Source organism: Melanostigma gelatinosum, assembly GCF_949748355.1.
Source record: "Melanostigma gelatinosum genome assembly, chromosome: 20".
Taxonomy (NCBI): domain Eukaryota; kingdom Metazoa; phylum Chordata; class Actinopteri; order Perciformes; family Zoarcidae; genus Melanostigma; species Melanostigma gelatinosum.
Window position 1 is genome coordinate 15,252,831 of NC_136653.1, and position 14,049 is coordinate 15,266,879.

Below are 14,049 nucleotides of genomic sequence, written 5' to 3' on the forward strand. Positions count from 1 at the left end.
AAACATTTAGAAAAGCAAGTCGGACTTTGAGCCAAGTTGCTGCCGTGCTTTTCTCTCTGCCCCCACACAAGCGCACTCCACCCCTGTGTCTCCACTGAGAAGAGCCAACTGGAAATAAACCACAGGAGCTCAAAATAAGGTCTGAGCCAGATGCTTGGAGCCGGTCCTGTCAGTGGTGAACGCATCCCGATGGGCCTCTGTGTCGGATTTGCCTTTTGAAGTTGGGCTCATACCTTTGGCCCAAGGTGGAGTCCAGATGTCAGGCTGCATGCAACCACAGCAAAGGCTCAGATAGAGAAAACAAGGAGAAACACCCCTCGTGCTCGCCCCCCATTTGGTGCTGGGGGTTATAAAACTTGGAATGTCTTTGTCAATATATGAAAGATATGAACAGGCAATCCATCGAAATGAAAACATATTCTGAAGACAGAACATCAGCAACACAAATACATAGATCTAAAGCATTAACTCAACAGCATGTGCGTTCCATCGTCCTTACTGGTAACAACACATTTAGTCCACCAGCAAAGTAAACGAGTTCCTCGATCTAGTCCAATGACTGGCACCGTCTTGCTGAACCAACAAAGGCTGCCAACATGCCTGTAGCTTAAGGCCTCCTTCAAGTACCAAACAAACACAAGAGACCAACCAAACAGGTATCTACTGGGAACGATGTGACATTTAGGGTGGAGAGCTTGCAGGCTATTCAGTAACTGACAATGAAACGTATCGAATGTTATTAGTTGTACATGCTGTGCATCATTTCTGGCTATACTATGCTGGTGTAATGCTGCACAGCTGTGCATTAGTGACAACCAAGGTGATAAAACAAGTCAAGGAATGTTCCTCAGGCTACAACTACTGTATTAACGAAGGATCTCAATTGCACCCAAAGGAATGTAAGGGTGTAAGGTTAAAGAGGTCCCAGACATTTCACCTCCATTCTCTGCAAATCTGTAAAAAAAAAAGAAAAAATCGAAACATTTTAGGATCCTCCATACCATCACCAGCCTCTTAAACCGGAGGAGCAACAATATATATAAAGACAACTCTGACTCCTGTTGTTCAGAAACGGCTGCAGAACAGTACATTGAAAAGAGCTCAGACCTGATTAGCTGGTCTGATTAACACACTGACGTTGCGTTTGTGCGTAGAATTCTGTCTGGCTTGACTCATTATCAGCAGTGATCAGAGGCAGGTCCATCAGGGCCTTCTGTCACAGCAGCTTAACTCCCCCCCCCCCCCCCCCTTACCTCCCCACGACACTCAGGATTAGACACAGCCATGGCGCCGCTCCACGGACCACTTGTCCTCTCGGTTGGGGTGCTGCACCCCCAAAAAACCCAACCCCCCGCCACATAACCCCTATTAGCTGGCAGGTCAACGCATGCCCGTCATTAACCTTGTGGTTCTTGTTTGTGTTACTCGCGGTAGCGCTCAACGTGTCACTTCATGCAGAGGTGGCAGATGCTGTTAAAAACAGTCCAGCTCCTGATGGTCAGTGGAGGAGGCTGATGATGATTTAAAGCAGATGTTTTTTCTGCAGACCTGCTGCACAGTGTCTGTTTGTGTGATTTCGGACACACGGTGCAATAAAGGCAATGACAAAGAGGTGTTTTGTGAAAATATCCAGTGGGTACAAATGTTCCAGTGTGCAATAATCTGCATGTGTGCTTACCAGATCGTCTCTGAATATCTGTGCCAAGAGTGGAAGACAATGAATGATTATTTCCCTTTGTGCAGTTTAGTTAAAAACACTCCTCCCAAAAACTCCCTCCCTCTTCTGTGATCAGATCTCGTGCAGGGAGGTAATGCATGCTTCGGAGCCAGCGTTATCTAGCCGACCTTGGTTCTGAGGAGCAAGAGTGTAGCAGGGCCAGGAGCCCACAGAGAGAAGTACGCGGGGGTCTGGCCAAATGTTGCAATGCCTCAGAAAGACTCGGAGGGAGATATTACAGGACATTAAACTGTGTACAAACAAAGACAAATGAGCAGGTTTTTTTCAACATGAACTGGTGGGACGGTGCAGATCTTGTGCACCCTGCCATCGTACTGGGGTTGTTACTAAATGCAGCATGTTTCATATTTCACTGATCTGCCCAACGACTAGTAGGGATCTCCTCCGGTGTGAACTTTTCCCAAGGCTTCTTCCAATTTTTTGTTCCCATTAAAGGTGTCTTCTCTTTTTTTTTTCAACGTAAACAACATTATTATTATCATCATCACCATTTAAATTGGGCGATGTTAAAAAGCTATAGGGCTAATATAGCCTTTTAACATCAAAGATGCTTTGATTTTGATGGACAAATTACGACAGATCATGTGTGAATGAAGAGGAAAACAATACCTCTAAAACGCCTACTTCCAAAAATGCTATACTTCTAAAAATATTTATTTTGTAATTGAACAAAACACATGTGTGCAGCATCTTGGCTTTTTAGTGCACACAAACAGCAGCGTCTTCAACACGTGTGCCATCATTTCAATCACAAATAACCGAAAACTGGTACAAGAAAGTTATTAAACAGATAAAGACCACATCGCAAGTCCAAGAAAATGCCTCCGGCTAAAGTACAGAACACAAAGTGATACTGTTGGGCAATTTATCAAAAATGGCTCACAAGAGACTGTATTGTGATAAATTGAAACATTGTCTCACCCTAAGCCAGAAATAAAATGATATTTAGTTGTAAATTCATTTTTGAAAATCTAAAACAAATGTACTGGCACCAGCAGTAAAGTGTTGTCCGAATCTGATTCTCGTCATGTTCAGTTCTGATTGGTGCATAGAAATACCTGACATCGCCTTTCTTCAACACAGCCCACCCACACCACTGAATCAGATACTGTAACTACACTGTCAGCAAAAATTGCACTGGAAAACAGTCGATCTATTATGACTCACACTGCTACTGTATATGTGCTCTCATCAGCCAATGGATTGTCACAGTTTGGGGGTGACAGACCTGTCTGTCCGTCTGTCTGTCTGTCTGGTGCCCACAGCTGCAGAGAGCTGTACATGACCGCTCCACTCTGTAGAGAAAGCAGGGGCCTCGCAAGTCACAGCTCATCACACGCATACACTGACACACAGGCGGAAGAAGGGAATTTGTGTGTGTGTGTGTGATCGGTCAAGCAGTTCAGTTTGTGTTCGTCAAAGCCCCTGAGCACAGAGACAGAGACAGAGAGAGAGAGAGAGAGAGAGAGAGAGAGAGAGAGAGAGAGAGAGGGGCGACAGGATGGGTGGCAGTCAGGCCAGTGGGATATTATCTCATCTCCCTTGGGTGGGATCCAGGTCTTTGCAGGCCTGATGAGTAGAGGAGGAAATTAAACCACTCGCTTTTGTAGCGGGTTTCAGGATCACAGAAGGATGCGAGGGGAGAATTGAGGGGGTACCTTGTATAAGGCTGAGTCAGTCAGTGTGTATATAGTCACGCCGGGTGGCGCGGGGTCATCCACGTTTCAAACTGAAGCGATATCATCTTCCCAGCCTCCGCTTGGCCTTGATAGATCCCCGCCTTTGTAACTGAAACCTCCGGAGACAATTCTTTCTCACCCCTGAAGCATGCATTGTTGCCACATGATGTTGTCTTTCCTGTACGGTCGGCACTTTTACGTCTGCGTGAGAACCGTCGTCCTTGTTTTCTTTCTGTTTTTCTCAAAGCAGAATAACTAATTACACCTCCCCGGGACACTGAATGAGAAAACGCTTCAATAAACGTGTCATTCTTTGTTTTGTTTGATTACATTTTCTGTTTATATTAGCAGTGAATGATTGCATTTCTATTGACATCCTGAATGAGATTATGCCAAATACGGTCTTCAATCATCTTTTTTTCATTTATCACTGCTAAATTCATTTACCAGTCATTCATGTTCAAACCAGTCTGCTTTCTGACAGCATCTTAGATTTTCCTCCCTGACATAATACATTGAAGAGCCATCATCACTCAAATCTGACTCCCAACATCGGAATGACATATGAGTTTCATCCCAAAATCAATTTGAAAGTGTCATGTCTTTCAAAGTCAGCATATCAGCACCAACAGATTATTTTATCTCCCTGTCTTATTTCAGTGATTCAGCAGCTAAAGGAGGAACTTAAAAAACGTTTTGAACAACCCAAATTTTATTTTTTACAGTAGCTTAACCAATATCAAAGCACTGTCAGATGAGTTAACCCCTTGCTAATAAGGACAGTATGTTCCAAACTAAATTACCTATGACGCAGGAATAACCCCAAACATAATTTTGTATACAAGCTCATACATACGCAAAATAAAATAGTCCTCTTGCTGCTTCTTATTGCATGTGCTGAACAAATCCACCGACCCTGGACACATCAAAGGTAATATATTGGAATCCAATTATGAGAAGAAAAAAGCAAAGCTCCAAACTCCATTGCAATCTGTCAATAAAATAACACATTCAATCCATGCCAAGAATAAGACTGTGGAAATTCAATAAGAGCCATTTAGTTATATTGAAGTGAAACCATGGCAGTATCCACTGCCGCTTCCATTTATGATGAGAAAAGCAATTTTTTAAACTCTATTGACACTAACACACATTTAAAGAAATATGAAATTACTAAATCTCAGACATTTGGTAATATAAAAATCATTGCAAAACATGTATTCGTAATATCAGTGACTAACCGCGTAAAATCAGTAAAAAAAAAAATCCTGCCTATATTGTCCCCAGAATTAATATCTTGCACGATATGGCACGTTGTTAACCCTTAACTTCCCGTTCACAGTCGATCATTTGCTTTGCAATTCTTGCTTTTCGTTGGTGCCATCTCGTTAAGCTTATGGGGAGCTGCAGCAGATATTGGCGATTGTACTTTAAGGGTGAACTACTGCCGACCACCTCGCGGTGTTCTAACTAAACATCGGTGAAGTGGAGGGATCTCTTTTTCGTCCGTTCTTTTTCTTTCCCAGTAAAACTCGTGCGCCAAGTTTTGCATTTGCTTCTTGGAAGTTTGCAGCACCTGACGCGATGTTGTGCACTCTGCTGCAGCACGAACACTCGCAGGCGTTCCACACTTTGCTTAAAAGCGCAATAATCCGTGCATTAGCGTCGTACGACTCACAATGGCACGCAATGGCACGCGATGTCAGGACTGCCTAAAAGCACGGCAAAAGTTTCCGATCGTCGGCTCTCCTACCTTTATCGCCTCTGCCCGGGCTGAAGGAGTCGGTGTGGCAAGTTTATTCCGTCTGCATGGAAACTTTATTTCTATTCCTCTGCGGAGCCATGCCTCAATACATTCTTCAGATCCGTCGCCTGTTCTGCAGCGCAGCGTCCCCGCACTCGCACATAAGGCTGCACAGCTCTCCCGCAGCCAGCCAGCTCGCTCCAGCAGGCACCTACACGCAAACTGAGCCCCTCCGGCGGTGACATCATGAGTCACTATGGCAACTCTGACTCCACCCCAGTTCGGAGCTGAATTTACCTGTCAGACTACCTCAGTCTCACAACAAACTCTTTTCCTCCATTTCCCTGTGCGCTCACGAGAACAACTGCATATGCACACAGATTTTCCATAAATGCGTGATGACTTGATGGTAAAATAAGGCATTTACATAGTAGTAACCCCAAATCTCTCCCCCTCTCTCTCATACATAAACACACACACACACTCACACACACACTCACACACAAAGCAACACAGTTGAGCTGATAGGTTTGGAGTAACATAACACAGCACCCCTGCTGACTGATATTACCGATGCAAATTCAAAGAGTTCACGATCAGTTCCTCGTGAAAAGGGTTCACTTTGCATGTGTGCAGGTCTGCGTGGGCTGGTGCTGAGAGAGCAGCACACCAAAATCCCTCTTGCACAATGCCTCGTACCACTGCCTGGAGCTCCCCCCCCCCTGTTGCTCTGTGCCAATCTCATCATTACCTCAATTGTTTTGGCTACAAAGCCAGCCTGCCCCTCCCTTTTGTCTCCTCTGACCCAGAGCAAACAAACCGACAATGGCCAGGTGAGCCAAATGTCCTATCGTGACTCCCTCTGTGTCGCCCTCCCCCATCAACTTTACTTGACTTCAAAACGCACGACAAGACCTTATAATGAGTAAATGCTCCGAAACAACATGAAGACACCATACTGTCGTCTAGAATAAACGACAAAACAGTCTGAAGCTATAAGCAAGTCCAACTATGGCAAAACAGGCTTTAGAATGTACGGACAATTCAAACTCTTCACGTAATGTCTGCTCCTTCACCACATTACTGTTTCGCAGCAGCTGTGGGAGGGAAACGTGACAGGCAGATTTATAGGATAGACTTCACATTTAACCTGCGGCAAAAACCGAGAGGAGGAAATAGTTTTGCTGCAATGTTACCTCAGTCTGCAGAGGAAAACAACAATGCCTCAATGTGACCGTAGTAGAGCACTTAGAAATTCACATGCGAGTATGTCAGGACATAAACAGCACGATTTATCTTTTAACTTGTACTGTCATCCATCTTCTATCTTTGTTGGCATGCCAAAAAATGAGTTCCCCAATTTCAGAGAAAATTTGTGTGATGCTTTCTGCCAAGAGTTTGAGGAGAAAATGAATACCACTGTCATATGTGAAGAGTAAATATGTAGCTGGAGCCAGCAGCAGGTAGGCTTCGTCCATTAGGGTAACACAATCCATGTACCAGCTCCTCCAAAGCTCACGAATCAATTACCATGTTGTACATTGCTTGTCTAATCTGGATACAAACTGCATTGTATGAACAACGATGCGCCAACAGAGGGATAAATTCATTCATTCATTCATATATGGCTGATTCCAGTCTTTGTTTGAAGCTAAGCTAACCAGCTGCTGGCACCAGCTACATATGTAGCGTACAAACTTGAGTGTTATTTAATCTTCTAAATCTCTACAAAACAGTACAGAACTATTTCCCAAAATGTCTATTCCTTGAGAGATATATTTGTATCATATTTGACATGGCAGATGTGGGATAAATTCGTGGAAGATTAAATTGAACAACAATATGAAATCATGGTACATAGCTGCTGCAGTGGGTATTAAATTGACAATAAAATATGTTAAAGGAGACATATGAAAGACTATATTGTACAGAGAGGTATTGTACAGAGTTTATAGAATAAACAATTACAGCTGCTTCCATCTAGAAACAAGGTGGATGGAGTTTTGCAGGCCGTAAAACAAAAACAATGCGCTGAAAGATGCTAAAACGCTCCCCAGAGCTTTTTGATGTGATGATTGGTGCAGCTTTAAAACAAAAAAAACTGTAATCCCTTATATGGGACAATATAAGACAATATAACAAACAAAACAGAATTATAATTCAGATCATCCTCACAATTTAAGCCAAGACAAACAACAACATTGCACAGCCGAGCCTCTCTCAACCCACTGACCTGCTCTCGCAGCCTTTCCTGGTGGCCCATGATCGCTGAGGCGTGATGGGGGTATTTCTGCTTCAGATGCTCCAGGAAGGCCTCCCTCTTCTTGTCCATGTCTGGCGGCTGCATAGCCAGGATCTCTCGAGAGCCGCGGGCTCCCCCTAATGTGTGCCTACGAGGGATAGTGCGGCTGCCTTTGGCGTCCCCTTTGGAAGGGGCCGTCCCATTTGGGGAGGCCTGTCTGCGGCTCACGTGCTGGGCGTCCTCTGGGGAGGTTACCTTCAGGTTGCTTTTGGTTTGTTGTTCTGAGGGGACAGAGGGGACAGAGAGGCAAGGGGTCAAAACAAATGTGCTGCGCTGATGTTTTGACAGCAAGTACGTGCGTGTACGTTGTTAGTCCATAGGTCATGAAGAGGGTATGTCGGTGCAAATTCAAACATCAAAAACGTTGTCAAAATGTAAATAATTCAGACTGTAAGCTCTTCTTTTTTTACTATATCACACTCCATTCGAGAAAGTAAAGAAAGCAGAAAACTGAAATGTGCACAATCATGTTAATATTCCCTCCAGAAGGAATACCGACATAAACATATGCCGTTGACCCAGTTCATGATATATTCCTTCATGTTTTCATCTGCAATAAATCCACAATTTAATCTGACAGACAGAATATTGGTGATGAAGCAGATGTTCAGGCGTCCTTCCTTACTAAAGAAGCCAAGGATATCCGTTAATGTAAGAAAACAAATGGAGGAACTCGGAAACGATATCCAGAGCACCTGTTTATGCATCCAGAGCCTTGCAACATTTAGAAAATGAGCAAAAACTGCGTGACGCAATAGCTTTAATTGAAGGTTGACATTTGAATTCAAAATATTAAAAGTGAATGTATTTTGTTGCTTTCTCAGAAGATCTGAGCCATACTTAAACTGCAGTTGGCAAGTTGTTCCCTTTTATCGCACACACAAACACTTTCTTGAACGAGAGAGGTGTTGTAGATGTATATTGGATTTGAGGGCAGAATAAAAACAACCTCTTTAGGCACTAAAACATCTTTGCACTCTATTATTTTGTCCTAAATCAATCAGTGCCTGAGGGAATAAATACATAATCCATCAATCTGGGGTCTTTCCTGTGAGATTCTGCAAGAGAAGAGAAGAGAAGAGAGAGATTATATGAATGGAAGCAAAGAAAGAGAGATCTCCTGCCTTGTTTTCTAGACAGACAGGTGAGAGCTATGATGTGTATCTTTCAGTAATGACGGAAAATATTTGAGTTCAGCTCCTCAACAGTTGAAGATGGATATTTCAAGTGATTTTCCACTGTTGTGGGTTGTTTAATATGGCTTTTCTTTTCTTTTTTGAAAGCTTGAAAGCATGATATGGGCCACAGATTCCTTGTTTACTTCTCAAAGACATGTTGGGACAGAGCGGGAGGTAATGTATCCTTTTTGTTTTTCAGCCTACAGTTTTCACCTGCAGATCTTATGTAGAATTCTTTTTTTTATCCGTTTACACAAAACCAAGCATCGTTTTTGAGAAATACTCAAAGGGGGTGGTGCGTCACAATTAAGGTCCGTCACCAACACCATCAGCCCAAACCCCCCACACCGCTCAGGTTCAGAGCCGCAGTAGTCTCATGCACTTCCAAGCCTATTTTTAACTCCCAAACAGTTTCCCCACTGCTAACCAAATTACACTCAGCAGACAGAATAGACTCAAACCTCCAAAGGATCAGAATCAATTTGCGGGTGGCATGTCAGCGAGCTCATTACCTTCCCCAAGTGAACAATCTTTGTCTTCATCTGCGATTTCCTCTTCCATTGCGCTGTGGGATCAACACACACACACACACAGCGGACGGTGAAGGAGTGAGACCAGGAGAATCAGCTAACTGCTTGCTTAGAGATTCCAGACGTAGCTCACGTGGAAAAAAAAGGGGGGCTTGAGATAGGCCCTGCCCCACAGCCCCAGGATAGTCTGGTGGGGATTTAGAAAGTCAACTGCATTCCAGGACCCAGAGCGACTAGCCCTTTTGCCCTCAGGCGAAAAGCTCTTCTGCTACCATGGAGTGGTCATAGGCTGAATGTAACTGTGTCTGAGAGAGAGACAGAGAGTATAAAGAGCATTGCAAAAGAAGATACAGACAACAAACGTGTTATCTCGTCTTAAAACTAGACTCTGAGACGAACAGGTGTCAGTCAAACTGTCTGACACACACACACACACACACACACACATATATACAGACGGTCTGTTCTTTATCAGGTCTTTGTTTGCAAGCTGTCTCTTGTTTAACTCTCGATCCCCACGGAGGGGCCCACCAGACGCCAGCATGCATCCAAATGTGTCATAACCTACTTCTGAGCCACATCCAAACTGCTCTGAGCGCATGGCAGCCAGCTAATACGAGATGGAGTGATCTGATCAACGAGCGAGTCTGCATGAGATCAGTTCTTTGCAGCTGCTGATGTAAGTGACCTGATCTCAATGTGCAAGAAGAAGGTGGGCATATACCTTGATCGGGAAACGTGAGGGGATCAATGGCCTAGTTTGTGGGCCATGTATGAAAGTGGTGGGGTGAGCGCATGGACAAACACAATGCGGCAGCTTACGGATGATGTCTAACATATGGAGACAAGTCTGCTTCCACCCCGCTGTCTGCTTCCACCCCGCTCACGTGCTCAGGCTCTCAGCCACAATAGGCAGACAGTTAACAGGCCAACAGACAGGGGTCATGTCATAACACTGCGTTGCTAAGCTATAGCATCATGCTATGCTAACACTCTTCACGTAGTTATCTGTAATGCTCGTTCAATTCCAAGAGTTATTTGTGAGGAAATGTGATTTCCTTTTTTTCTTGCACGAGCTTCACCTCAAGCTCCCTCATCTATTCTGCATGCATTCGTAATTTCCTACGGTTCCCAGAATTATATGCAACAACGGCCAGAGAACGGGCTTGAACTTGTTCAGCAGTGGCTGTGTGAGCAGATGGTTAGAGCAGCAGTTATTGCATCCTTTTCTCAAAGATTTCTTCAGCATAATTGCTAAAAGCAGCAAAATAGAATCCAGAAAGTTCTTGAACCTACAACTCTAGCTGAATCTTTATGCTATAAAACTTTACAACACATTGAAGGTTCTTTGAAAATACCTATATAGTATGTATTGACTAACATACAACAACAAAATGAGCCCCAAGCCTCCAATTACAACGTTTTATTGTTAAATTGTTGTGCCCAGTCATTTGGCAAACTTAAAATTAGCTTTTCAATAACTACCCCATAGCTTTTGCTTGAACATTTACATGAAATATTTGACAACATATAAATCGACTCACAAACAAAGTGTCAAACATGGTCTGAAATTCAAAAGACTTCCAAAGAAATGCAACTGAAATTCTTTCGTTTTCATCATGGCCATAGCAGTTCGTGTCAGTGTTTCCCTGTCAAAATCCTTCTGTCCTGACAATGACACGCATATCATCACAGCCAACCGAGAGGTCGGCCTTCAGCCAACCCTCAGGCAGAATTAAAGCAGCTCCTCCAAACCAACAACTACACCCTGCGGTCTTAACAACCTGCCTCGATGCACTTTTACCGTCAGCATTTCAGGCCAAATAAAATGACCTCCTTGCAGAGTGTCACAAGGGATCTGCGAGGCAATTGTGTCTCGGTCCAACAGCTTCAGAATGTGTCTCTCTCTCTTTCACAGCTGCACAGTGCTGAGTAAACGATGGTTCCCCGCAGTTGAAAGACAACATAAACACTTGCCCATGAGCACCCAGGTCTTATGAGGAGCGGGGCCTCCTGCTGTTTGCAGTTACTTTCTGGTTGTCACTTATTTATGCGGGAATGTATCCCTGTGCGCTCTCCCACTCGCCCATACTATTACTGTCCCATAACTACGCGGTTAGATACAAAGCCATGTTGTGTGCAATGAAAGCCGGGCTCACATAGCGATACCCTGAAGCCATGAATAGTGATACACATAAGAGCGCCATAAGAGTGTCTGACAGTATTGTTATTATGTAGACGTCATCGGGATATCACATGATCCCGTTCATGTGGAACTGAGCCTTGTGTACAAAAAGGATCTTATTTAAATGGGATAAGAATGCATTAAGCTCCATACAACTCATTACACGGTAATAATGTCCAGTTTAGCGACTCATTTGTACTGAGACTTTAAATCTTGTTTGCAAAAATGCTGCCAGTGGGCTGAAATAATAATGACCCATTAAACGATTTCTACTGGTCACCCGGTCGGTCCATCACTTTGGTCCCGACTGAAAGTGAAATCATCTAATTTCATTGATTTGTTATGAATTTAAGTTACATTTTAAGAGCCAAAACAAGAATGATGGCTTGTTAAACTGCAAAAAAAAACTGCAGACATATTTTCCCACTCCTCTGCCTCTTGTGCCTGAAGATCCTTTGTTTTCCCCATCAGTTGCCCTTCCTGTCAGACCGAGACCACCTGATTCCGTGCCCTTCGCTTATCTCGTTACTCTCTTCCGCCCACGGTCAGCGCTGCACGCTGACCCTGCCGAGCTACAGGAGAAGGGCAATGTGTGAGAGTCTGTGGAGGTGACCCGCTCAAAGCCCGACGAAAAAGACACTGATTTCTACACCAACCTGTCACTGACTGCTGATCTGACAGATAAAGCTCCTTCTGTGCAGGTAACTGACACCAGAGTTTTAAAATGCCCCCGCAATGCAGACTGGCCACATTTTTCACATCAAATACACACACACACACACACACACTCACAGTCATTCATGCACTAACACTCACATGCAGGAAATATCTCACTTCTGATCTGGGTATCTGTTTCACTGCATGTTCAAGTCATACAAACGACAATTTTCAGCGATGTCAACACTTGAGAATTTTGCACACAATTGGAAAAACATACCACATGTGTGAAAGTGATTCTTTACAAAGAGAAAGGTGAACTATAGGAACCTTTAGGTGGGATGGGATTTCATTTCTAGTCTTGCCTAAAGCTGCCAAGGAAAGTTGTCCACATATGAAATCCACCAATCAGAGAGACCGTTGAATGAGAATGAGGTGACCTTTACCCCCAAGTCCTTCCCTCCTGGATCAGAGCTGCTTTGTTTTGATTTTGGGAGGTTAATTATATGACTTTCAGGTCACAATGTCACGATTCACGGAGGAGAGCAGGCTGCTATTTTGTCTTCTTCTTTATGCTGTATTAGCACAGAACTGGCCTTAATAAATTCAATATGTTTTTTACATAATTCAGAAATCCTTGCTCTCATAGTTTTCCTTTTCCCGTTATTATTTAAAAAACGCCCACTCCTACACATTTCTTCGTGATTGAACCACATCCTTCTCCTCTCTCTGCGTTTCCTTGACCTGTTGATTTCAAAGTAAAGTCTCCAATGCGCATGTGTACTATGAGAGCATTCACCCGTATGTCATACTGTGAACTACAGCACAGTCAACAGAGCGCATCGTTTCTCAACTGTTCCCTCACTGGCTGTCCTCCCCATTAAAACACACAACTGTCCACTCATATGAATCAAACAATGTAAAATAAAGCACCACATATGAATTATACGCATGAAGCTGACTAATAAAATCTCATTAGTGGCTTAAAATGTCAAAATTGAGATGTCATATTCTGAAGTTCGGTACCTCTTTTGTATGCTCAGCACATGACTGGATTCTCCCTTCCTTTACCATCTTTCTGCCCGTCTGTCCTTCCCACCTTTTATCCCCCTCTTTCTCTCACTTAACGAGCCATCTCCCGGCTGCCTTGCCTCTGTAAATGAACCCCACCCTGTTAGCTTAGACCACCGCAACATCTGCGAGTGTGGGTGTCAGCAATGGGAATAGTAGCAGTGGTGGGGCTGAGCAGATGTGACATCAAAACAGCTGTGGAACTGGCGAGAAGTTGACAAGCTAACATTGCAGAATAAAGGTTAAATACATATGTATCACACGGGGGAATCCCAGCGTGAGGCTTTGTACTGTAGCTGGGCTCAGCGACGCATGGCAAATTGATTTTGCTGTGCTTTGCCTCCGAGGGGGAATTGCTTATCCTAAGATTTAGATCTCTCACTAAAGTGAAAAGTTTACACCCTCCCCACTGACTAGACTACAACTTCAATGACGTTTGACTCAGTCCTTGGACTGGGAGAAATCACTATTCATAAGTCTGCAAATCAATCATTTTGCTCTGTCTCCCTCATCCCTCCTTCCCTTGTGTTTTTCTCCAGCTATTCTCAACAAGCTAAACAAGCTAAGGGGACCTGAGAGCGGAGCCATCGGCAGGGCGGGCCTGTTAGTTCTGATACCTGCTTCTAACACAGCCAGAGGACAACTCAAACAAACAGCGTTGCTTATTGGCCAGCTCCACTCATCAGCACATACGCTGTGTCTTTCTGCTACCCCTCTCTGACGCACATCAGGCCCGGATCGATCCGAACCAACTCACCGGCTTATTGCCTTCTCTGTTCTAAACAAGTTGCTGCTGTATTTGTGAGATGCCACTGCATTTTCATCTCACCAGGGGGTGCTGTTGAAGATGCACCAGGCATGACGTGGAATCATCAGGGAGGATTTGTGAGTATGAGAGTGTGTGTGTGTGTATATGTGTGAGAAAGAGAATAGAAGAGGAAAGTGTGTTTGGGTGCCTCCTCAAC

The 14,049-nt window shown here is 44.0% G+C and overlaps 1 protein-coding gene across 8 annotated transcripts in view; it reads right to left on the reverse strand.

The window, feature by feature from the left end:
* Positions 1-14,049, reverse strand: part of kiaa1217 (KIAA1217 ortholog) — a gene marked incomplete at its 5' end in the record, with an annotated part of 74,417 nt that overhangs the window by 32,400 nt on the left and 27,968 nt on the right. For 7 of the 8 annotated variants that reach the window (XM_079292198.1, XM_079292199.1, XM_079292196.1 and 4 more), the window contains one exon: positions 7,395-7,684. In XM_079292198.1, the coding sequence (XP_079148324.1) occupies positions 7,395-7,684 (290 nt within the window). Of the gene's footprint in view, positions 1-5,170; positions 5,247-7,394; positions 7,685-14,049 lie in introns of those variants that run through there. The other variant, XM_079292201.1, reaches the window with a different exon arrangement.